The 27838-nt window shown below is 31.1% G+C and overlaps 1 protein-coding gene across 2 annotated transcripts; it reads right to left on the reverse strand.

The window, feature by feature from the left end:
- Positions 1 to 1451: 1451 nt before the first annotated feature.
- On the reverse strand, positions 1452 to 27309 carry LOC143044404 (uncharacterized). Of its 2 annotated transcripts, XR_012968670.1 has the most exons (15): positions 27112 to 27309; positions 23416 to 23848; positions 21450 to 21539; positions 19208 to 19279; positions 18481 to 18539; positions 17647 to 17699; positions 16824 to 16966; positions 15352 to 15563; positions 14479 to 14602; positions 12723 to 12860; positions 10623 to 10686; positions 8272 to 8353; positions 5790 to 5900; positions 1802 to 2938; positions 1452 to 1748 (listed from the first exon to the last, which is right to left on the reverse strand). XR_012968670.1 is itself a non-coding variant. In XM_076216407.1 (14 exons), exons 1-14 carry the CDS (start codon positions 27225 to 27227, stop codon positions 2875 to 2877), a joined length of 1761 nt encoding a protein of 586 aa, XP_076072522.1. In that variant the 5' UTR covers positions 27228 to 27309; the 3' UTR covers positions 1452 to 2874. The 2 variants fall into 2 exon arrangements, 1 of the variants encoding a protein (XP_076072522.1); XM_076216407.1 differs by having other exon boundaries at positions 1452 to 2938.
- Positions 27310 to 27838: the final 529 nt, after the last annotated feature.

Raw genomic sequence — 27838 nt, forward strand, 5'->3', positions numbered from 1 at the left:
AAATTGTTTTTTAGGTCAAGATCTATCTGCTCTAAAATTTTCAGATGAATTGGACATCTCGTTGTTAGGTTGCTGCCCTCTAAATTGATAATTTTTAAAGAAATTTTGCCATTTTTGGTTATTATCTTGAATACTATTATAGATAGAGATAAACTGTAAAAAGCAATAGTGTTCAGCAAAGTAAGATCTACAAATACGTCAACATGACCAAAATGGTCAGTTGACCCCTTAAGGGAATTATTGCCTTTATAGTCAATTTTTAACAATTTTCATTAATTGGGTTAATTTTTGTAAATTTTTACAAAATCATTTCCTCAGTTACTAATGGGCGAAGTTCATTATAGATACAGATAATTGTAAGTAGCAAGAGCGTTCAGTAAAGTAAGAACTTCAAACACATCACCATCACCAAAGCATAATTTTGTCATGAATCCATCTGTGTCCTTTGTTTAATATGCACATAGACCAAGGTGAGCGACACAGGCTCTTAAGAGCCTCTAGTTATGCAAACCAAAATAATAAATATAATAACTAGTCTAATCAGAAATTAAGATGAAATTTTCAAAAGCAAGAAATTTCTTCATTCTGTGAATAATAAAATATATTGAAAAGGGTAGATAACTCATGATTTACTGACTAAAGTAAAGAGTGATTTTGGTGGGTTTTTTTTCACATACTTGATTCGCATAAGATTTTTTCAATGAAAAAAAAATTATCAGGTTTAAAGTATTAATGCATTGTGAAAACAAATATTTCATCTATGAAATTCATTCAGATATTCTCATGAATATCTTTTTCATATTGGATACAATTTTTTTTAAGTCTGATGTTGACATTTTGTAGTCAAAGTGTTCCAACTGAGGTACCACAAAGGCGTCAAAAGGCGTCATTATGGAGAAAAGGGGGTGGCGTCAAAAGGTGTCATTATGGAGGAAAGGGTTAAAAAAAACTTTAGTATTAAGCACTAAAAATTGATCATGATTTCTTACAATCAACAATGCAATGTATAATGAAAATGAAATATGTTAAAAACTGTTATTTATTCTTAAATTATACAGCAATGTTCATTTACAATCATTTACAATCAAAGTACAGAATAATAACACAAACAAAACGTGTCATACATGTATCAAAAGCTATGAAACAGAAATATTACTAAACATGACCAGGCTTTTCTAGAATTCCACTAAAATGTGCTACATGTATATTATATATGTTCATAAAAAAAAAATTTTTTTGAATTATAACATCACTTGTTACTCTCAAATTACTGTAAAAGCACTACTTGTCCAGCACATCTAGTGGAGCAATATAACATTTCCTTTACATCAACATTACATTAAGTTATAACTTTGATCTTTCGTCAAATCTTGATGTGTTTGTTAAGTATTATTATACTTTGGATATGAATAATATTACCACACTACAAATATAAACTTAACTCGTATAAATATTTTTTCAAAATTTATAATTCTTTCAAATACAATACAATGTAACAGTAAATATACATCTAGTGGGCAAAAATAAATTAATAAATACACATTAGTGAGAAGAAAAGAATTTACAACGGACTTTTCAAATTAACATAAATAAATGTGCAAACATTTCATATTCTGAATATCAGAATGTACAAATAATTATCGATCGTTAAGTTGAAGTTCAACTTTCAAGATATCGGTTAAATACTATGTAGGGACTTTAAAAACACTGTCATGTTTCCTTCATTTCATATGCCGGATGTATTACACCTTGTCCTAAGAAATAAGAACATTGAAAATTAGATTTTTCGGATGCATAACACCTTGACAAATATACAAGTTAATAGCGATATTTTTTTTTCTAAAAACTGTTGATTAACCTATTTTCGTGGGTTCAATTTTTTGGTGGACTATACTCAAATTGGTTTTCTTTTGTGATATTGGACTTCATGGTTTTGCCAAAATCTGTAATTCTTTTGCACATATAAAATTCACAGTACACCTGTATATATGAATTACACAAAAAATTGGAACCCCACAAATAATAATGAGTTCAAGAAACATCTGTCTATGTAAAAAAATGTTTTGAATTGGTACATTTTATATTGATTAGATTGTCTGGCATCACAGCAGCAGCTAGCTAGTCCTAAGAAATAAGAACATTGAAAATTAGATTTTTGTTCAATGATTTTAATATTGAATAAATCTTTGAAATATAAGGTTGTACTAGAAGGTATTCTTTTAAACAATGTTTCTGGTCTCCTTTCATTGATGTCTTGAGGCAAAATAGCATGTTAGGTACCAGTGTAAACCAGTTAAACATGCATAATTGGAATAACTCTTGAACTTGATAAAAATGTGTATACTGTAAAAATGACCAATGCAGCTATCTGATAATTTGAATACTTAAATCCTAGAAATATGGCAGTTTTATTTTCCATTCTTTGGCAGGAACAGTGTGTCCATAAAAATGGAACTACATGAAGCTTAACACATTTAAAGTATTTTGCATAACAAACTTGAAATAAAAACAGCATTAATTGGGATTTGAGAATCCTATAATGGCAAAAAACATCATTGAAGTTTTAAAAATAGACGCAACTGACAGGACTGGATAATATCATATAAATCATATTTGAAGATATCATGTCCTATATATAACACACGTTATACTCAGTCTATGATAATGTTTTACACTGTTGTAATAGTAAATGACAGCACTTGACTTGTATATCTGTATCACAACCTTGTACATGAAATCTATGCTGAAACCCCCTGAGAGAACCAAATAAAAGTGATGGCAGTTACACTCTTCTGGTAAGAGTTATAATCACTCTTTATTTAATTGTTTAACACCTGCACTGGCTAAACTAAAACACTAGCAATAAAACTGTGGTCAGTTTTCTGTACTATCAAGGCCTTCAGCAGCAAATTTTAAAGCATCTCTGATTCTGGAATGACTGGAAAAAAAAGGATAGATTAATTTAGATTTTCAACAATTAACAAAAGTTATTTGCAACGAGGGTTTTATTGAGCATATTTTTTTCATATTGCAAGCATGAGGGGTCTGTATATGTGGAATTTTTTTTTAGGTAGGACTAAATTTCTGTCCCTATCCAATTCACCTTCATTTTCTTTTAATTTGGCAATCCAAGTTCTATCCCTTCATCTCTGTCAGCCCCTTTTAAAGAACCTATTTTTTGTTCATTCATTCCCAAAATAAACTTGCATGAAATATTTTCCACTGGATATTACACTCCTAACAATCAATCAATCAAATGATTTTAATCCCAACTACAGTAAGATTCCTCATTTGACTGCATTACTTTTTACAATGAAGTCATCTTAAGAAACAATTAACTTTTTATATGTCATTCTAAATGGGGAATTCAGCCTTTTAGTCCTGTCAATCTAAGATTTAATCTCAAACTAATTGCAACAGAAAATGTTTTAGTTCTAATCTATAGCATTATGCCCTTTATATACACAAAAAAAAGTCCAATAAAATCAAACTTGAGAAAAACTCAAAATCAGCATTTTTAATTTCCTATAGAAATTAACATTGGAAGGGCCGACAACTCTTGCAAAAAATGAGTCTTTTTTTTTTAGTCAGTTTTAGATTGTTTTTCTTGAAATTTATGTAAAGTATAATACTTTGATGGGAATGTAAGTTTGTATTTGACTAAATTATATAATCTTCTGCTCATGAAATGTACAAAACCGAAGTGTTATGGGTAGTTTTATTTTTTTCATGCATTTTTCATTAAAGAAATTGCAAATTTGAAGCTTTGTGACCATTTAGAAAAAATAATGTCAATTTGGTATTGTTTATATCTGTATAATATACAGATATAAACAATACCAAATTTTGACATTATTTTTGTGGTTTAAAGTTTCTTTAGATAAGTAAGTTGCTGAAAAAATATAATATACTATATTATATTTTTTCAGCAACTTACTTATCTAAAGAAACTTTAAACCACAAAAAAAAGAATACATGCTTAATTATTTTGATTAAATTTGAGATTCTTTACCTTGACATGTTGAAAAATTCTATAAATGGTCAACTAATGAATTACGAAATCTAGATTATAGCTTGATAAAAGATATGAAAACACCTTTAGAGTTGTTTGTTATACTCTAAAGACCGCTAAAAAATCAAGAATGAATACATTTCTATGAATTGAAGCGGTAAAGTAATAATTTTGTATCAATTTTATTGATATTTCTGCCTTTTTTGCAGGGTTGGCAAAGTATTACCCACCTGGGAATTCCCGGGTTTTCCCGGGCGGGGCAATACTCCCAGAAATGGGTAATAGTGGGCATTACTGGGCAATATGATTTTTTAAGCTCATTTTAACACAAAAAGGAAAGACTTGTTATAGTTTCATAGTATAACAGCTAAATATATACTTTTTATACAGATAACCATTGACAGTCATTTCTAGAAAATTCAATTTCATTCTCTTCTCTAATAATTTTATATGTAGACAGAATACAAGATTTGCACATTTAAAGATACCTTTTAATTACCAAGTATTGTTTCAATAATCCAAACTTTGAAAAATGCATTTTATTGCAGTGTTTAAGTGAATTGTTAATTTTAATTGTTATACATTCATATTGCTAAATAAGCACCCTACAGGGTCATGCCATTAACACAAATAAAATTGAAAGGACTGATTATTGTTACATAAACAAATCTGTGTTCTAATCTGAATAATTACTTATTATAATTAGTGACAGTACATATACATTATTTAAATATGATGTTTCTTCAATACATGTAATTGTTAATTCTTAATAGGAGCTATATTCTCTGAAAAAAAATGATTTATTTGCTTTCTATTTAGAGTTTGCCAATCTAGACAAATGCTAAACAAACAAAATAGGGTATAAATATCTTATTAAATGTATTGCATTTGTGTTTATCACTGAATCCACTTTAAAATTCAGACACATATTTTATATTACCCAGTATTACCCACTAAAACCCAGTAAAACCCCGGTTTTCCCAGTATTTCCCACTGGGCTGGGCAATACTCATAAAACCCGGGTTTTTGCCAACCCTGCTTTTTTGCAAGAGTTATCTCCCTTTTCAATGCAAATCTCCATAGGAATTTTAAATGGTGATTTATTTAGTCTTCCTCAAGTTAGATTTTATGGGACTTTTTTCTGTGTATATATGGGGTATAATGCTAAAGATTAAAACTTAAAAATCTTCTGTTGCAATTACTTTCGGGTTAGGGTCAAATTTATGCTAGATTGACCGGACTATTTCATTAAAACCCATGAGCACCTTGGATGTTTTTAATTTTATTTTTACATTTGTCATAACAGAACCAAATATTGTAAAAATTGTTTTAACAACAAAGTGTTCATAGGTCACAATGCCTTTGACTATCACATTTCTTTATATTTAATCAGCTCCTACTTTGCGTATGTTGGGGCCCTTTATAGCTTTCTATTCAGTGTGAGCCAGCCTCAGCCAAGGCTCTGTGTTATTTAAGACTGTACTTTTGACCTATAATAGTTTACTTTTGTGATTTGAATGGAGAGTTGTCTCATTGGCACTTATATCACACCTCTTATATCTATATAAATATATTAAACATTTTCAAAGGTCAGTAAACCTTCAAATCAGGGTCATTGAAGAGTTGTATTCAAAATGCAATTATAAATATGTACTACGTTTGATGTTAATGCAACCCCAAAATTTATTACAACAAAATTAACCTGATATTGACCAGACACATAACTATCAGAAAACATAGTGCCCACTACTATGGCTGACTGGACTAAATATAATACCTTGATGTTTTAGTAAAGTGAATAGACTGTGATACATTGTTTTTTGGTGATCTGCTAGAATCTGAAGGTTGTGATGGTAATTTGTCTAATGTGGACTTCAGCTGTTCCATTCTGAAATAAAACAATTGATTTATTATTGATGGATGACAATTGTAATCAGTGTCTTTTAGCATATTTCTGTTAGTTATTGTCAGTTTAGAATTTTCAATGACAATTTCTTTATTTTTCCTTAATTAAATAAGGTGATTACAAAAAGTTAATGGTACAGTGATTTCTGCTTTTTATTTCTGTGAGCAAAATCATCTGTTCATTCTTAATTTTTTATTTCAATATTAAAATAAAAGGTATTTGTGTTTATCTAAGATTCACTGACACATCATACTTGCATACAAGTGGAAAATTGTCATTGCTATATGAATGTTTCTCCATATCGTAGTCAAACTGTTAAAATAGTGTGTAAAATTGACAATGCAAGTTGTAATGCAGGGTTCTCACTAGGAATTTTTCATGGTGAGTCCTGGGACTCATCACTTTTAGAAATGGTGAGTCCCAAAAGATTTTGATGAGTCCAGGATGCAATGTATTTTTTTTGTGTCATAATATAATGAAATGTGACGAAATACAACTTAAACCATGTGTGTCGGGTTGGTAGATTTTATTAAATCAAGAAAAAATATGACCTCTAAATAGTTATTGTTCAAAATTTATACATGTAACAGACTTCTTTCTGGGTCTATATCATATCCTTGATGTGGGGCCACATTGAAAAAAATGTTGGTTTGCCAAAGCCAGCGTTCCATTAACAAGATCAGGGCAATAGGTAGGGTTTTAGTTTTTTTTTTTTATATGAATGGACTATTTAATAATAAACCCAGTTAAAGAATTTGTCTTGTCATTTTTAGTTACATAAATTTATTAAAATTACAAAAAAATCAAAAATAAAAAAAAATACAAATTAACCCCTTCCCCTCTACCCCCGTTTCCCAATTAAATTAGTGTAGATTGAATTTATACACCAAGTGTAACTACTTTCATGGCACTACCATATCAGCTGTTTATTTTAAATGTCTATAAATATCCAGACAGAGTTGTCTGTTACTTAGGTGTTTCCCCAAGTATTTTTCCCGCCTAAAATGATCATGTGACATATTTGTAAACAAAACAAACCATGTGCTCAAGCAATTCATTTATTTTCTGGATTATTCTGCTTTTTATAATTTAGTTTGGATTTATATTCACTTCATTTAAGGTACAGTCAAGCATTTGTATTTAAAAAATAGTTTGGAAAGAATTTTTACTTTTCAATTTAAGAAATGTCTCATGATCGCCGTTCATTGGCTTGTTCAACCATGCAGACAATGTTTATTTAAATTATGTAAATTATAAATATATCGGCTGTCAAAAATATTGATCTACGCATCACATCGATGTTTTGACGTCGACTTCCGGTTTAGTTTCTTGTCAAAACAACATTAATCTTCTAAAAACGATGTTTCTGGGACTCAGGGGATACAATCAGGACGCGTCCCAGGGACTCACGGGTTTAAAAAATGATGCGTCCAGCTCGATTTCCATGCGTCCAGGACGCGTATACGCGTCTTAACGAGAACCCTGGTAATGTGTAAAAGGGAAAGGTTTCATACTAAAAATTTCACATAGAAATAGTTGCAACATAACAATTAATACAAAATAACTTTTTTTTACATATTACATTAAAAAGGACAAGATCCAGAAAGTGTTTGTGTCTATAGGCCTAGTGATTCAATGTCATTATTGGCAACTTTTGGCTACAACACATTTTGGTTCCTAGGTGGTAGACAAAGGTTTCATCAAGCTTTCCAGTCTGAAAATGCACACAAGCATTGTTTTTTGACAATACACCAATAATGTGCTGACTTTGAGGCTTAGAGGGGGGTGGGGGTCCTATCCTGGATCCCGCTTACTGTTTTGTCAAATTCTTATATCCTGCTAACACTTTGTACGTAAGTATTTCTCATATTTTTGTAATTTCCCGTGATCCGCTAGATCTCATTTCCCGTTTTCACGGCACATTAATTTGACTTTCACGAGTCACGCTTAAAAATATTGTCAATCCCGCGTCACGCTTAGACCCAAATGAGACCCACCTTAGAATGTACTCTATTAAAGAGATAACTTAGTAGTAAGGCTTTTGGAAGTACGATTTAAGAACTAAATTATGGCTACTGTCGATTCATCTATTTTCGTTTGGTACCAATTTTGGTTGATTGCTGAAAACTTGAATTTGCGTGGATATTTGATTTTGTGGTTCGGCCAAAGTCTGGATACAATTTTATAGAAATTTGTTTACCATTGAATATTTAAATTTGTGGTTCACATGTACCCTCAAAACTCACGAATAATAATGAATTCACAGTATTTTATATTTTATGAAAAAGTTGGCCTAAAGTGAACCTTGATGTATATTGAAAAAAGTGCTGATGGATATTTGTGTCCCTTTTACCTTTCCATAAAATCATTTTCTATAGATTTCATATCACTGTCCATTTGTTTCATCTGTGTTTCAACCTGTCTTACTGTTATTACTGTAAAAGAAACATTTCAAGTTTTAAAAAAAAAAAAAAAACACCCATAAAGACAATGAATTTTACAATACTTCTTATAGCTATTGGAAATCTATGCTAGGTGACTCTAGAATATGTGCTGCTTGAACTATTGACTGCATGCAGTTGAATGAGAGTTTCAATAATGAAGTTTTATTAGATTGAGCACTTTCTCTAACTCTATTTAACTGAGTATATTTCAAAGATTTTATTATGAATTGATGTAGATGGTTAGTAGTTACACAAATGCCATACTTGTTGTGAGTACTGTACATGAAATAATATTCCCATCAACACAGAGAAGTAACGAGAGTGATATCCCAGTACTATTCCTATTTCATGATGGAACAATCTATTTAAAATACAGACCTGTGTCCATGCTTCACTTACAAGAATCTGACACAACTCTGTACTACATTCTGTTTCAAAGATCTTTAGGATCATATGACTTGTCATAATGATACACACCAATAACAATATGAAGGTTGATATTTCATTAGCTGGTGTGATAGTTACCAGAATAGACAGTAAAACAGTCTTGTCAGATCTTTGGTGTACATGTCATGATGTCTCAGTCAGACAAAGGATCTGTATTTCAATCAGCTTATTGTTGTTTTGTATAAATTCAGACCATGTCCCTGTTTTACCAATTTATTGTGTTATATACAGATAACTTGAGATGTGAGCTATAGTTAAAACTTACTTGTTGAAGCAGTCATTGGTCTAATCAATGGAGCGTTAGAATATATATACAGATAACTTGAGATGTGAGCTATAGTTAAAACTTACTTGTTGAAGCAGTCATTGGTCTAATCAATGGAGCGTTAGAATATAGATACAGATAACTAGAGATGTGAGCTATAGTTAAAACTTACTTGTTGAAGCAGTCATTGGTCTAATCAATGGAGCGTTAGAATATAGATACAGATAACTTGAGATGTGAGCTATAGTTAAAACTTACTTGTGGAAGCAGTCATTGGTCTAATCAATGGAGCGTTAGAATATATATACAGATAACTTGAGATGTGAGCTATAGTTAAAACTTACTTGTTGAAGCAGTCATTGGTCTAATCAATGGAGCATTAGAATATAGATACAGATAACTAGAGATGTGAGCTATAGTTAAAACTTACTTGTTGAAGCAGTCATTGGTCTCATCAATGGAGTGTTAGAATATAGATACAGATAACTAGAGATGTGAGGTATAGTTTAAACTTACTTGTTGAAGCAGTCATTGGTCTAATCAATGGAGCGTTAGAATATAGATACAGATAACTTGAGATGTGAGCTATAGTTAAAACTTACTTGTTGAAGCAGTCATTGGTCTAATCAATGGAGCGTTAGAATATAGATACAGATAACTAGAGATGTGAGCTAAAGTTAAAACTTACTTGTTGAAGCAGTCATTGGTCTAATCAATGGAGCGTTAGAATATAGATACAGATAACTTGAGATGTGAGCTATAGTTAAAACTTACTTGTTGAAGCAGTCATTGGTCTAATCAATGGAGCGTTAGAATATATATACAGATAACTTGAGATGTGAGCTATAGTTAAAACTTACTTGTTGAAGCAGTCATTGGTCTAATCAATGGAGCGTTAGAATATAGATACAGATAACTAGAGATGTGAGCTATAGTTAAAACTTACTTGTTGAAGCAGTCATTGGTCTAATCAATGGAGCGTTAGAATATAGATACAGATAACTTGAGATGTGAGCTATAGTTAAAACTTACTTGTTGAAGCAGTCATTGGTCTAATCAATGGAGCGTTAGAATATATATACAGATAACTTGAGATGTGAGCTATAGTTAAAACTTACTTGTTGAAGCAGTCATTGGTCTAATCAATGGAGCGTTAGAATATATATACAGATAACTTGAGATGTGAGCTATAGTTAAAACTTACTTGTTGAAGCAGTCATTGGTCTAATCAATGGAGCGTTAGAATATAGATACAGATAACTAGAGATGTGAGCTATAGTTAAAACTTACTTGTTGAAGCAGTCATTGGTCTCATCAATGGAGTGTTAGAATATAGATACAGATAACTAGAGATGTGAGGTATAGTTTAAACTTACTTGTTGAAGCAGTCATTGGTCTAATCAATGGAGCATTAGAATATAGATACAGATAACTAGAGATGTGAGGTATAGTTTAAACTTACTTGTTGAAGCAGTCATTGGTCTAATCAATGGAGTGTTAGAATACAGATACAGATAACTAGAGATGTGAGGTATAGTTTAAACTTACTTGTTGAAGCAGTCATTGGTCTCATCAATGGAGCACCTCTATGAGCAGCTCTTTTCAGATGGGCCTAAAAATAATGGCAATCATGTAAAAAATCAGCATCAAAATATCAACAGTAAACACACAAAATATTAACATATTATATTTCATACAGTGACAAATGAATGCCTATTGCTGACAATCAGGGTTTAAGCTAGGATTTTCAGGGCTTTAGTCACTTTTGCGCGCTATTAAAATCAACCTTATTTTGTGTATAAGCAATAGAACAATGATGTATATTACTAGCTTCATCTTTTGACTTAGTCAGATTTTAAGGGATTGAAGCACCAGCATGATTGGCAGTTATTATATGATTTGACTGTATTGGCTATTATTATGAAAGATTCTGACATGGAATCACAATTTCTCTTCAGTTTATTCAAGGGGTCATTCCTGAACAACAAAAGTTGGATTCTATTTTTTTTAAACAAGGAATCACAGCAGAAATCAATTTGCAATGATTATTTCACTGCATAATCATTATCCTTATAAAACGTCTAAGTCGATATTTGGATATCATTTCTATCAAGTTGGAAATGTATTATATCCTTTTTGGAACGATTATAATGACTGAAAGGAGGTTGTAAACAAATCAACAATAGATCACGTTTACTACTTTCGGTTTTAAAATGAAACGGAAACGGGAAGTGACACGTGGATAATAAATTCAAAACGAGTCCGGATTCATCAGAAAATTATTATTTTTCGATTTAAATTCCTTTAGTAAGAGATATATATTTGTCTCTCTCGTTTAATTGATTCTAAATGATTTCGTATTTTACGTTTTTAATGTCTATAAATAGTCAAAGGGATACTTTCACGCATGCGTAGAACACAATACAGGAAGCACCTGTTTAAAACATTTCTCGTGAACTTTTTAAATAAACACATGAAAGTTCTTTATTTTAAATGGAAATTGTTGAAAGTTTTTGATGAAAATTTAAATCAAATATGACGAAAATGCCTTCGAATGACGAATCTACGACAAACTAACTTCAGATTGTGATCGTTTGGGAAATATTGAAATTCAAATGCGAACTGTCCGGGTTGTTACATTTTTGATTAAATGACGAAATTATACTCCTGGTTGTTGAAATGCCGACTGACTGATTTTCCTGGGGAAATAATTATGATGGATATTCAATTATGGGGTTAATTAATAAATTACGGATAAGTGACCCATCTGATGGCGATAAGCGGATTAGTTGTAATCACAACTTGTAACACCTGTTGAAAATGTTAATTACCTGGAGGTCATAAACTTGTCAAAAACATGAAGACAGGTAGATTTATAGTTTTTATTGCGAATTTTTTTTTACACTTTCAAAATTAAAGTGACGAAATTGATTTGAAATACTTTCGTCAATGAGAAAACCCTTTCGTAAAATACGAAAGTGACGAGCGCTAGCAAAATCACTGCTGACAATAGATCACACTCTCCATTCTACTAGGTTAGCTAGAGGTTAATATTTTTCTAACTTACAGAATTTTACTTTTCAAGAAGGTTCATTTACCCAACTATTTTAATACTTTTTATTTCTAGGTGCTAATGAAATAAAAATACATATCTTATTTGCAAGACTTGATTAACTTAACAATCATAGATTCTTAAAAAATAAATCCCATAATTCCCCATGTATATTAAGAGCATTTGTTTTTATACTCCATGTTGAGTGACATACTATAACAATGCAGCAAGATGAAACAATATTTGTAAAACTCAAATTATGTTATGTTTCATTGTTACAATAAAACTGAATCTGTTTTAAAAAAAATATGATTTATTATTGCTATTTTACGAAATTTTCCTTCGATCTTATGGACTGATAATTTCCTTTCTCAGCACATTAGTGTGATATGAAGAGTTATCGCTAGAAACTAAGGGTGCTCATGTTGTTGTCAATAAATTGATAATGTCATCATGTGTAAAATAGCCATAAACATATTATCATTGGTAACTTCAACTCAGTTGTATTTCTCAATTTTGCCGTACAGGCTCAAGCGAGAATCATACTTGTTGTGATGATCAACGATAATCTATAACTAACAAAATTCATAACCTACCCCATCCAGAATATCTAGATTAGAAAATTCTGCCTGAATATCTGACATATATGATATATGAATGCCATCATCATCATTAGAGAAGGGATTTCCAGATATAAATAATTCTGATAATTCTTCTAAACTGTTCAAGGAGCACTGAAATAAAGAATATAAATAGAATGAAATTCAAAACAGTGTGGCTGTGGCCATTGATTGACACATTAAATTCATCCATTGACTGGGACAATTTACGTGAACGTTTGTCTGTAACGACCACTGTTCACGACGTACCTACGATAGACATTTAAACTGTGGGGTCACCAAATGTTTCTTAACGCCTTTAATTATAAAATAATTCGAAAAATTAATCAGAAATAACCTTTATGTTTTGATTTATATAACTGATATAAATCAAAACATCGTGTTATTTCTGATTAATTTTTCGAATTACTTTATTAAGGTGTCGAGAACCTTTAGTGACCCCATAGTTTAAGTGTCTTTAAAAAGTACAAAGTGAGCAGTGTCGTTACATACAAACGTTCACCTAAATTGTCCCAGTCAATGGATGAATTTAATGTGTCAATCAATGGCCACAGCCACACTGTTTTGAATTTCATTCTAACATTGATATCAACGTAATAAACAGAGGTATAACTAAACTTGCTGTCAAGTGTCAAGTATACTTCAATCTGGGAATGACGAGATGACTTCTAATGAGATTGTTTGACTTGAACACTGTGGATTCATTAATATTTGTTGGAAACCAGTGTTCGTGGATTTCATGGGAACAGGGGAACCACAAATTTAAATGCTCAACGAATTACAAATTTCTTAAAGGAATATACATGTATGCAGACTTTGCCGAAACCTCATAATCAAATGTCCTCGAACATGTAAATTTTCATCAATCTTCGAAAATTGGTACCAAGTAAATAAATGAATCAACAGTAATTAAGGTGGTACCTAACGCTACAGGGAGATTACTCTGTAAAATCAGCAAAACGTTTTAAATACATTGTGTTGTTAAGGGTATATTAAGCTTCTCAATGATAAAAATTAGTGTTTGTCAAACTCCTATACAATGTATAAACAGTGTATTTTTTTGATAATATGTTTGGTTCAAATTTTTTGAAATTTTTATATTTTTGTCAAAGGGTCAAAGTAAATAATTTGTCAAAATTTTATGAAAATTAATGAGCCAAATTAATTTTAGTGAAGGTGTTGGGTACCACCTTAAACATAATCTTTCTTGCTATTCTGTTCTCCTCTAGTATAGAAGCTTATGGATTGCATCCTTTATACTAGATCAAACAAAAGTCATTAACATTGTTATTTGCTGCTTCTCCCCTAATCACACTCAGTATTTAGGTGCAAAGTTAAGGCTTCTTGGACTAATTACAGAGACCTGTGGCTGTGTAGGGTGACATATCTTCTTACTGACTTTAATGATTAAAATCCTGCTTATCTAATGGTCTAGCTAGTACAAAATATGCTTTATTTTCACAAATATACAAGTAATAGCCATATTGTTATAAGGCAATTCTTCTGAATGATAAAGACATTATGTATTATGTAATGATAATGTCTTACTTTTAGAACCAATCTAATTAACATTAGTTCTAAATACTTGCTGCTCAGTTTGATGTGGTTGCTTTGATGTGGCATGTGCCTCAATGTGCAGATAACTAATTTTTATTGCATTGGCTAGAATTAATCCCATAATGTCTTCAATAATTATTAATCTTGTAATAAAGCTTTAAAAATTAGCACTCACCACTTCTTCAAATGAAGCAACATTATTTCTGCTAATATTTAAAATTTCTAACACAGGAAAAGAAGTTGGTATATAAGATAATTCTGACAGGTGGTTGTCTGCAGCATATAACTCTGTTAATAACCTGAAATTGTAAAACATTAGTGGAATCAGAGTGTTAAAATGTTTATAGTGCTTATACTGCAAATAGATTAATTTAAAAGGTAACTTGTTCTTGCAGTTTGTCCTCCACGACTTATTGTTTTTCAAGTTTTTATTATGAATATTTTTTTTTCAAGAGTACCCTTTTTGTGCTTTTTCAGGAATGGTAGTAATTGTTCAGGTGAATATAATAAAATTTAGTACACAGTAGTTAAAAATTCAGAAATATTTTTTTCCAAAAAACTTGTATATTTTTTCAATCATAAGTTGGGGGATGGCATGCCCCAGGTGAAACACTCGCACCACACCTGCACTGTTGAATTGTCCACTGCATCAACTCTTCAGACAGAGTCCTTAACATGGCTTAAGTGACCTGTTGAAAACTAAAATTCTTATTATCTAATCCTATCCAATAAATTTTTATACTCCAATGACATTGGTAATTATCCACCCTTCACCTACTCCTCATATATTTTAACTAAGTACAGGTAGTACATTTAAATCATACAATTTGAACTTGTTCTCTTCCTGAAAATGCACGAAATATTCTGTCATTTGATGTTACGATACCAATAATCAACCAATCAATCAGTCATTTAATTTGCCTCTGGACATTAATTATAAATAGCCACCCATCACCTTCAATTGAAGGAAGCAAATCCAATTAGTGACAAGGTAAAAATACCAGCAACCTTTTCTGAGCATTGGTACTGTCCATTTACTATTACTTACTTGAGCTTTCCAACAGGTTTAATTGTCGTGATTCTATTATTAGATACATTAAGTATCTGTAAATTCCCCATTCCTTTAAGTCCATTTATATCTTTTAAATCATTTCCTGACAAGTCTATATCTTGTAATTTTTTACATCGATTAAAATCCACAGTCCGTAAACGATTATTACTCGCATTTAATTCTTCTAAATTTGGTAAGTAGTTTACAAACTGCAAGAGAAAAAACATTTAAATAATGTTAAAACTCACCAGTAAGTTCTGGAGAACATGATTTAAATCTATTAGTTGTTATTGGCATTACATCTTCCTCTATCTATTAAAGATATTTCAAGCCGATTTTAGTTTGTTCTTATTATTGCTGTTAGGGCTATTCCATTAAAATGTATTTGGGAGGGAAGGAAGCGAAGTTTAATTGTTGAATGTGGGTCATGGGGCTATATTCAGTATGCGTCTATTACCATTATGCAAAAGTTATCAAAGGTACCAGGATTATAATTTAGTACGCTAGACGCGCGTTTCATCTACATAAAGACTCATCAGTGATGCTCATATCAAAATATTTATAAAGCCAAACAAGTAAAAAGTTGAAGAGCATTGAGGATCCAAAATTCCAAAAAGTTGTGCCAAATACGGCTATGGTAATCTATACCTGGGATAAGAAAATCCAAAATTATCTAAACTAGAGGCTCTTAAGAGCCAGTGTCACTCACCTTAGTCTAGGTGCATATTAAACAAAGGACACAGATGGATTCATGACAAAATTGTGTTTTGGTGATGGTGATGTGTATGAAGTTCTTACTTTACTGAACGTTCTTGCTACTTACAATTATCTCTATCTATAATGAACTTTGCCCATTAGTAACAGAGGAAATTATTTTGTAATTTGTACCTTTGGGCTAAGTGAGCTAAAAATGGTTCTTTGTTGTAGGAATATTTGAAAATTCCCTTCCAACCCTCCCATATACATTTAAATGGAATAGCACTTACACAACTGTCTTTTGTCAGGAGAGTGTTCAGGGCTCGATCACACACATGTTAACATAGTCACAATTTATATGTGTCTATCCAAAGGAAGAAGTCGGTAATTTAGTGTTTTTGGATGGTTGATGTCTGTCGTATTCGTTTTTCAATTTTATTGTTTTGTCATATATCAGAGGATAGGTTTTTTTTCATTCTAATTATTTCACATTTACTTGAGTCAACTTTTTATAGCTGACAATACAGTAATTGTTTTTGCTTATAGTTGAAGGCTAGAAAGTGACTTTTAACTGCACCAATATGATATATTTGGACTCTGTTGTATACTTGTATTATTGGCAACCATACAACTTCTTCTTATCTTATATTGTATAGAACAATGATTTTATTATGTCACTTGAATTTAAACAACCAAACCACTTTATATTCACAAAAAATCTTCAGTCTGTATGGTATATTCAGACAGTATTCCTTACATTAATTAATACTTACAGAAAAATTATCTAACATATTACTACTAAGGTCAAGGACAGTGAGATGTGAACAACATGACAGTTCAGGAGATTCTATTCTCATTAAGTGATTAGAACACAGGTTCAATGTCCTTATCTTTGTACACTGGCTTAAACTTTTCCCTAAAAAAAATGAAATACTTTAATCTTTGCTTTAAAATACTGACTTATTGACTATGCAGGTGAAGATGAAATGTTTACTTTTCAGAATGTAGAAGGCTATTTGTTACACCTTATTCATGTCCACAAAAAAAACCTTCTTGAAGTTCTTACTTTCATTTCAAATATTTTTTTCATATTTTCAATCAAATGCTAATTCTAAATATGAAGCATTATGGGAAATATTTTCATAAACATACATCAAAACATTGTTACTGATTTACAACATCCTAAACATTGACATTCAACCATTAATGCATTTTCTTTTCTTTAACACTACTAACAATGATTTATAACAGATTTCTTTAAAAATAGTGAATTACAGCATTTTTAGAACAATCTACCAGGAAAATGATCTTCAACCTGCTACAATAGAGGCAAACCTGTCCATGATTTGCCATAAAGGTAAGCAGCAAAAATAATCAAGATTTGTAAAACAAAATAGAAAGTGCACAATGGCATTGTAAATTTCATTGAATTCTGATAAGGGGTTTAGGTAGAGAAACAGATAGTTACAATGCCTATGTCATGCCAAAATTAACCCTTAAAATAATTTGGATAAAAAATGAAAAAGATAATGCCAAAAATAGAACATTATTTTCTCTGTGAAAGTTTTTGTGTACTAAAACTAAATTAATTCTCACCTATAGTTTTAATCTTATTGTGTTGTAACTGTAAATTGCTCAACTCCTTCAAGCTGTAAGAGATGAAACATAACTCATACATGGATAAACCCTTTATTGTTGTTTTGATAAACAGTTCATTTTTCTAAGCCAGATTTTTGCATTCTAGTCTTGTCTCTTCAGAATGTACTGATAATATTGATTTTGGCATTTTTGGGGTTAATTTTGTTTTGTTTTTGATAAATAGATTAAAAAAAAAAATAATAAAGCATGTTTTTGTGTATTAATTTTTATAGCATTCTAGAAAGATTGTTTTAATTCACTTTATGATTACAACTGCAAATGTAGAATTTAAAAAACACAAGTATGTAGTTTCTGGTAAATTTGACCATATACACTGTCTGATACTTTCCTGTAACGGTTAAGTGTTGTAAACTGCTTATGTGTATCTTCGTTGATCACCAAAAAGGAGATAACTACAATTTTAAGAATAATTTTGGAAAATCACTGAAAGAATAGTCCATTTGCCAATTACTGATTTGATTCTGTTATTACACACTTTTAAAACAAACTACTTCCCTTTGTCAATCGTTTACTGGTTCTATACTGGACAAAATGGTTGTCAATGCAAAGTATGATGAATTGAAAGATGTCTCAGCGTTTTAACTAATTTCTCATGAAAAATAAATTCTGCTGTCAAAAGTATTCAGCTAAACAACAAATTAATGTAATTAAGTAAGTAGGGTGTTATGTGGCCTTCGGCTGTTGTCTGCTATATGGTCGGGTTGTTGTTGTTTTGACACATTCCCCATTTCCTTTCTCAATTTTATGTTATAATGTAATTTGAATACTAACCTATATAGATTTTCCAACTGGTGTATCCTATTTCCATACATTTTCAGCTCTCTGATATCCTACAAAAAAGAATATTTTTATCTATATATCACACATTGTATAATTCTGAAGCCCTGAATCGGCACTAACATGACTAAAACTGTTCAATTTTAAGATTTCAATAAGACAAATATGAGATAAAAGACCAAAAAGATACTCTAAATATAATCTGTAAATGATTTATTCTTTTATTATATGACTTTTAAATTTTCTGTTTCCTCATTGGCTAAAAGCATAGGAAATCTTTTTTGATAAAACATTATATTCACTGCAGAAAAAATCATGAGAGGTTAATATAAGATTTGGAACAGTGTCCATGTACCCAAATATAAATTTTCCAAGGCAATGTCTATGACGTAGGTTAACAAGGTCCAGTAAATTCCAATTTTTTCTTTTTTCGTTTTGTTTTGCTGTATTTTTTCTCTTCTTTTTATTTTGGATGTATTAGTTTTTGGTTAACTTTATTGAAAATTTCAAACTTAAGAAAATTAGCAACTACATAAGCAAATGATTTATTTAGTATCCTTATCTAAATAAATATTGCAATAACTTCTTTTCAATTTGTATGTATAATTAACAAAAGAAACAGCATGTCTACTCCATTGAAGTATTTTCGGACCAGTTGACATGGGGAGGGGGGGGAGGGTAAACAAATCCCTGTGAGACTAATATATAATACACATCTTACCACATTTTCACTTAGGTTTTCAATTCTGTCAATATAATTACAGGATAAATCAAGCACTCTTAATTTCTTAAACTGAAAAAAAGAAATTAAGAATAAAATGATGTAAATAATTAAGAATCAAATAATATAAAACTTGCTATTATCAGTCAGGGGACTTACTTAAATGAGTGATTTTCTAAATCACTCATTCAAGTAACATTATTTCCATAAAGGTTGAAAGTAAGAGTTGTCTTTCTTTAATAATCACCTATTTAAGTAGTACAAAATAATCACTAGAAGAAGTGATTTAATTTTACTGTAGCTTTAAATATAGAATACTAATGATCCAGGGACTAATTATGTTTCTAAACTTATCAGAACCAACATCTGTGTTGTCTAGCATGACCAGGTCATTTCAGGTGATGACCTTGTACTGAATCTAGGATAATGACATAAAAGTCACTTGTTTAAGTATCATACCTCAATTTTCTTCCCAAAAATCACTTCTTTAAGTATCATTATTTTAATAACCCCCTGCTAATTTCAACACCCCCGACTAGTGAAATTTTTATCGCGAACAGTAGAATTTTATTACATAATCAGAAAGATGTAACCTTGAACTTTACAAGAAAAATACTCCCACTGCTGGGGAAAATCTGTTAAGAAAGTATCAGTTCAGTATGTAAAGCCATTATTATAGCATTTTTTCAACTAAAATAGAATTTGCAGCTAAATGATAGCATCAAAGGCATAAACCTTGATTATTAAAAGAAGCAAAAAAATTTTTTTTTTCAATTTTACTAATGAAAAGATATTTTTTAAACCTATGTGTTTAAAATTTTGGTAAAACTACAAAATCACAATTTGTGACAAAACTTCGAATTTGATACTCAAATAAGTGATTTAAAAATCACTTATTTCAGTAAGTCCCCTGACTGATTATGAATATGAAGTTTCAAGACATTCAACTTTATCAAGAATAAGTACATATTCACTTTTCAATTTACATGTTTGTGATTCAAACTGACAAGAGTTTAGGTTGTTTGTTACTCTGTTTCAAAATAATAAGCTTTTTAAACAACTAATACATTGAAAGTATATAGATTAAATAAGATTTTCAATATGGCTTTTTAAACTATATGTAATAAATTTTGTAAGGGTTCCACTGAACCCAGTGTCTCCTTCTTTATGAATCTAATAAATATTTTTAAAAGTTTAACGGCAGACTGTATGTACTGTTAAATGGAAGAAAAACTAAGGTCATTTATAAGTAGTGTATGGAAACACAGAAATTAAATTTTTACAACATTTCCTTCTAGATACAAGCTTTTGATCAAAAACAAGCTTCTGTCTAAGTTTGGTACAAATCCTGGATAGTTTAAGAAATTTATTAAATTTAAAAAAAACTTTAACCACAGAGTCAATATAATAAATGTTAACTGGCAGAAAAACTAAGTCCATTTATAAGTAAAATACGGATAAACAGGATTTTTTTTACAAAATTTACTTCTGGATACTATCTTATGATCATAAACAAGCTTCTGTCCAAGATTGGTAGAAATCCAGGATAGGTTAAGAAAGTTATTAAAATTTCAAAAACTTTAACCACAGCAGTCTTCACGCTGAGTGGCAGCCCAGGCAGCCCAGGCTAGTAAAATTGCTCTCGGGCCTGTAAAAATCATATCTACAGGCCAACAGAAACTAACTAAAAAATTTCAAAAATTGAGCTCCGGGCCTGTAGATTTAAAAGTTCGTCGTGAAGACTGCCACAGAGTGTATATTTGCCGATATTGACAACACTGACAGAATGTTGGATCACTTTATTTCATCTTTATCTCTACAAAAGTTGCAGACTCGCCAAAAATTAGGAATTATAGGGCAATTTTGTTAATGGTATATACATGGATAAAACCAGAGGATTCTGAATAGCTGGCAAATATAAAAATTTGTAAGGGTTCCGCGAAACCCAGTGTCTCGCCTACTTTTGCTGTAAATTGTAGGCTCAACAAAAATGAGGAAGAAAAACAATAAAAATATTCCGATGATGGAATGAAGGATCGCTTAGTCTCGCTTTTTCAAATAAAGTCGAAGGCTCGATAATAAAACAAGAGGAGCAAACATCTTTAAGAAAAATTGGATTAAATTATATATAAATTTACCATTGTCCATCTAATTATTGCATGGTCTTGCCTCCATATATATGTTTTTAAAACATTGTACTGAAAAAGATGTAATTAAGTTAAAAAAGAATGTTAGCCCTTACTCTTTGTAAATTGTTGATCTTTGTCAGGTCAGAAGCATACAGATTGATCTCATAAATCTTCTCTGGATCTCTCTCATGGTTGGCTTCCAGCTACAAAATTTCAAATCAATTAAACTCTAGAAAGTTTCTAAATGATGTTACTCACCAGGGTACATGTACTTTTACATGTTTTACCTTTATGACATCTATTTTGGTGAATAATTTAGTTGAATTATAATAAAATTAAATGAATGTAACTGAAAATAACTTCATCAACAAGCTTAGCTACTTTACCGCTTTATAAATATTATAAAGAGTTTGGAACCCAAGTATAATGTTAACTTTTTGAAATTTAATTTAAGTTCAATTATATATAATTTGAAACTAGTAATTCTGAATAAAACAAGAATGTGTCCACAGTACACGGATGCCCCACTCACACTATCATTTTCTATGTTTAAAGGACTGTGAAATTGGAATAAATTCTCTAATTTGGCATTAAAATTAGAATGATCTTATCAAAGGGAACATGTATACTAAGTTTCAAGTTGATTGGACTTCTACTTTATCAAAAACTACCTTGACCAAAAACTTTAACCTGAAATTTGCACTATCATTTTCTATGTTCAGTGAACCGTAAAATTGGGGTCAAAACTCTAATTTGGCATTTAAATTAGAAAGATCATATCATAGGGCAGATGTATACTAAGTTTCAAGTTGATTGGACTTCAACTTCATCAAAAACTACCTTGACCAAAAACTTTAACCTGAAGCCAAAAACTTTAACCTGAAATTTGCACTATCATTTTCTATGTTCAGTGAACCGTAAAATTGGGGTCAAAACTCTAATTTGGCATTTAAATTAGAAAGATCATATCATAGGGCACATGTATACTAAGTTTCAAGTTGATTGGACTTCAACTTCATCAAAAACTACCTTGACCAAAAACTTTAACCTGAAGCCAAAAACTTTAACCTGAAATTTGCACTATCATTTTCTATGTTCAGTGAACCGTAAAATTGGGGTCAAAACTCTAATTTGACATTTAAATTAGAAAGATCATATCATAGGGCACATGTATACTAAGTTTCAAGTTGATTGGACTTCAACTTCATCAAAAACTACCTTGACCAAAAACTTTAACCTGAAATTTGCACTATCATTTTCTATGTTCAGTGAACCGTAAAATTGGGGTCAAAACTCTAATTTGGCATTTAAATTAGAAAGATCATATCATAGGGCACATGTATACTAAGTTTCAAGTTGATTGGACTTCAACTTCATCAAAAACTACCTTGACCAAAAACTTTAACCTGAAGCCAAAAACTTAAACCTGAAATTTGCACTATCATTTTCTATGTTCAGTGAACCGTAAAATTGGGGTCAAAACTCTAATTTGACATTTAAATTAGAAAGATCATATCATAGGGCACATGTATACTAAGTTTCAAGTTGATTGGACTTCAACTTCATCAAAAACTACCTTGACCAAAAACTTTAACCTGAAGCCAAAAACTTTAACCTGAAATTTGCACTATCATTTTCTATCAGTGAACCGTAAAATTGGGGTCAAAACTCTAATTTGGCATTTAAATTAGAAAGATCATATCATAAGGAACATGTGTACTAAGTTTCAAGTCGATTGGACTTCAACTTCATCAAAAACTACCTCGACCAAAAACTTTAACCTGAAGCGGGACAGACGGACGAACGGACGAACGGACGAACGAACGGACGAACGGACGCACAGACCAGAAAACATAATGCCCCTCTACTATCGTAGGTGGGGCATAAAAATGCATGGTTTATTGTGTAAACAATAAATGTATAATTTCTGTGTACATGTACATTCTACCAAAACATATACAAAATGTAGCATTTAGATTTAAATTTCCCTTTTGTTGAAGGGCAGGTTAGTAAACTGATCTCAATAAATTCAAAATATTATCATATATTACTTTAAGCACATTTGATGGAATCACTTACAATTTCATGCTCAGATATAGTCTTAAACTTATGAGATATTTCATCATCATCATCAAGTTCTTTTGGTGCATCTGTCTGCCGATTCCCCGATGAAGGACGACTGCATCTTTTTGCAGATCCAGACGAGGGACGTTTACTGCCACTTAATTTTCTGTTTGGGATGTCTACCACATGGTCAAGATCAGTTTCAATTGAATTTAGTGGAGGACGCCTGGCTTTCTGTACTAAACTGGAAGGTGGTAGTCTTTGTGCACTAACTTTTCTGTTTGGAACATTGACAAATTTGATATCATTTTCTTGTAAACCCTGACTGTAAGCAGCATCCTGAGTAATTGGTCCTCTATAACTTAGTCTCTGACTTCTTGAACTGTGAGGACTTGGAGGGCTTATTTTTGTTCTTCCACTATCAGTAATAGGGAGAGTAAAGGAATTGCTGAAAACCATTAAAAATATATACTGTAAACTTAAGAAATGTTTCAATGTTTTAATCATTTATGATTGTAAAAATCTAAAAAGTCTAAATTGAGGACTGTTGTATCCAAAAATTAAAACAGCACGATATTATAATTTCATGTGTCCGAAATGATTTTTTCAGTTAACCTTCATCAGGAATGCTTAAACCTGAATATTTTAAATCCTTAGTTTCTAAACATTTCAAAACTTTATCAATGGACAATTTCAGAAAGATTTGTTATAAATTATGTCAGTACCGACTGATGCTTCTTAAATCACTTTAAGAGTCATCTTTACATCATGACTCTTAACAACATATACCCAGGCTAGAAATCCTTGCTAACCCTACTTTTTGTTTAGTTGGGCTCCATATACAACCACAGGGCATGTTTTTATAGAAAAATTAAATTTACATGTGCCATCGTATATTTTTTACAGATATTTTATTGCGAACCCTATGATAGTTTTCCATAGATTCACCTGCAAGTTACCTGTCCATTTAAACTTTTGGCAGTTCTATTGTCCCATCTAACAAATACAACAGGTATTGTTCTCTGTATAGTTTATTCACCAGGACCTTTAAATTTCTTCTAGGAGAAATATATCACTCATTGATTAATTTACCTGACCAAAAAATTATCTGTTTTTTTTATTGAAATACTTCTATAAACTCACATAAACTGTATGCAATATTGTATTTATTCAATATATCATTAATATATTTTCAATCTGTTCAATATAAAATCTGATTTAATAATAAAAAGTTTATTTTAGACACATTTTTTAGTATTTTCCAATGAATTTGCATGTTTTTGTTGTTGTTAATTTATAGACTATGTTTATGAAGACCTTAATTTAAAAATAATAATATTCAAATTTTTATTTATCAATTATAAACACACAAAAATATTTATTGAATATTTGATCAGAAATCAACTTTTAATTTTTAAATCATTATTAATATTGAACACATTAAAAACGAGTTTTTGGTATTGAATAAATACAACACCACATGCAGTTTTGTGAGTCCTTTCTTAGTATTGGTATAAGTATTTTTTCATCATTGACAGTTCAATTTTTTGTTCAGGTAGATTAATCAATGAGTGATATATTTCTCCTAGAAGAAATTTAAAGGTCCTGGTGAATAAACTATACAGAGAACAATACCTGTTGTATTTGTTAGATGGGACAATAGAACTGCCAAAAGTTTAAATCGACAGGTAACTTGCAGGTGAATCTATGGAAAACTATCATAGGGTTCGCTATAATACATGTATTTTAAGATCATATGCATTTGTTGGTCTTCATTTTCTTACTAATCTTTCTCAATGAACATGATAAAAGATATCAATATCCATTGAACATAAAAAGTTGCTTAATTGGGAAACCTGATCAAAATTAATAATCAAATTAACTAGTTCGTCTACATAAAGTTTAAGGGTAGTTAAAGCAGTTTATTCAGAACCATGGGCAATACAATTTGTAGCAGATATACATGCAGTGTTCTCCCCAGATATTTCATATAGCATCCTGGTAAACAAGGAATTTTGAAATACCATCTTGTTTTTAAAAATTATAGCATCACATCCATAACACATTCTATAAGAAAATCAATTCATATAGCATCACATTCAGAAATATAGCATCACATTACCATGATGCTAAAAGGCCCTGGGGAGAACACTGATACATGTACATTTGTATCTCTACTAATATAAATACTCAAATACTAATACATGTATTAGACAAGCACTCCTACAGTAAGAGAGCCGTACAGGTATTATCTCAACAAGATTGTAACCTAGAAACTGTATGAGAAAGTCAACAGACTGAATACCTTAATATCAATATAGGAATAAGGGGGTTGCAGAAATGCCATCTGAAGAAGAAATAAACAACACCAATGCTGATGATACATTTTTGTACAGAAGCTATAACAGCATTAATGTCAATATCAAATTCACTAAAATATACTATTGAGTCTTGCAATTGATAAAAGAGAGCTGGAAGAAAACATAGAAGAAAGGAAAGAGTTTGTCAAAATACTGAGACAGTATATATGGTTCCCTTTTAAAAGAAAAATAACATCAGAAGATTTAAAACTTTCTTTGATTACAATCAGCAGACAGTCAATGACAGTGTACCATCAATGGCATCATCAGTTAAACATACAATCATTATGTGAATATCATTATATGCATACATGTTACTGTTTTTGTACATGTATATATATATATATGACACCTTTGATAAAAGATTGGTTACCTATATGTATAGTTTATTTTAAAAACACAATACTGGTACAATACTGGTACAATTTTTTTATACCAGTATTGTGGACAATACTGGTATACATGTACCAGTAATGCGATCACCAACTACACAAGCCCAAAGATGTAATATGAAACATACATATTATTTTTTTTGGCCTAGTACAAAATATCTGATGCAACAAAAAGTAATTGTAGTACCAATAGTTCTAGCGGGACAGTTGTTGGTCAACCGGGACAAATTTTTCAAATAGTGATAAGGTGTACCGTATGTATGTATGTACTGGTAAATGCCTCCGATATCCGAAGAACCCCTGGAAAACTGCGAGGGTACAGTGGCATCCATGTACACTCCCTAACGGGATTAATGGAGATTTGTCACTAACGTATGTTTATACGACAATTATTTTTACAAGGACAATCGATCCCCACCCAACACAAAGGGAGTGCTAGGACACCGGGCAGTCTGTTATTATGGTGGAGGAAGCCGAAGTACTCGGAGAGAACCACCGGGCCACTCGGTGGAAACAGACAAACCAGAGAGATATCAGAAGATTGATATCCAGGTCAAAGTAAGGGACAACTTTGACCAACCGAGGCCCCCAAAGTACCCATTCTAGTTTAAACTCCGGTCTGGGTACCAGAGATGTGTGTGAGAGGGTGAAAATTACTTCTGATGTGCTGATATTTTTAGCACCCCGAGTGAGAATCGAACTCGGGACCTTCAGCACTGTAGCCATCGGTCTTAACAACTAGACCATGAACTCACATGTACCGCATCACAAAAGTAACAAATTGTCTGGCACCTGTTATTTCTTACAGCTTTAGCTTTTTATCTTTAACGAATGGTTGTCTCATTGACATTGTTGTGTTTGGGATGTTTGATTAATATAAAATATGTTTTTATTCATTATCCACTTTAGATAAACTTATAAAGATTATTTATTATTCATGTTCATGTACAGTAACACACCTCGATTTAGGTTTTCTAGGACGAACAGGTGGATTTCCAACTGGTAGAACCCCAATCTGCCGACCTACAGAACTTGGTACGGATGTAGTTCCTCTTGCCTTAACTTTTCCATCCATTATTATTCATTTTTCGCTAAAAGGTACGGGGTTTTGGAAAAAATGTTTACATTGGTTTCTAATGATGGCAGCCATTTTTGGAATTTTGTATTTTAATTTCTTCGCCGGTAGCGGTATGGAAACGTTCAGTTTTCCGTCTACATGATACGCTCCAAAGTGACTCATTATTACGACTGAGACTACTATAACACATAGTAGTCTCAGATTACGATATAATTTTTAATCTGATAACTAAACTACAATGTTTTATATATTTTAGTCATTATCAAGTATAAGTTAAGTCTGCCTTATTTTCAGTATAAAGACATTCTGCTATTGTTTGAAACTAAAGTTATGCATGACGGATCAATTGAACACGAATGATTATAATTTTTGCTTTAATTGTGTCTAACCAAGGACGTATATTACTAGTATGTTAGTTATACGTCCTTGGTCTAACTAGAAAAGGTTTTAGAAAAATAATATCTGCACCGACTATAACTCATAATTAAAGTACTCGTCTCAGCTAACATTTTTAAAAATAATGTAGACACTTTATGCTATGTTTTCTATCTGTTTCAATGGGTTTCAGGCTCAGTCCAAAGTTTCTTCCTAATAATATAAAAAATAAT

The sequence above is a fragment of the Mytilus galloprovincialis genome, chromosome 9, assembly GCF_965363235.1.
Source record: "Mytilus galloprovincialis chromosome 9, xbMytGall1.hap1.1, whole genome shotgun sequence".
NCBI lineage: Eukaryota > Metazoa > Mollusca > Bivalvia > Mytilida > Mytilidae > Mytilus > Mytilus galloprovincialis.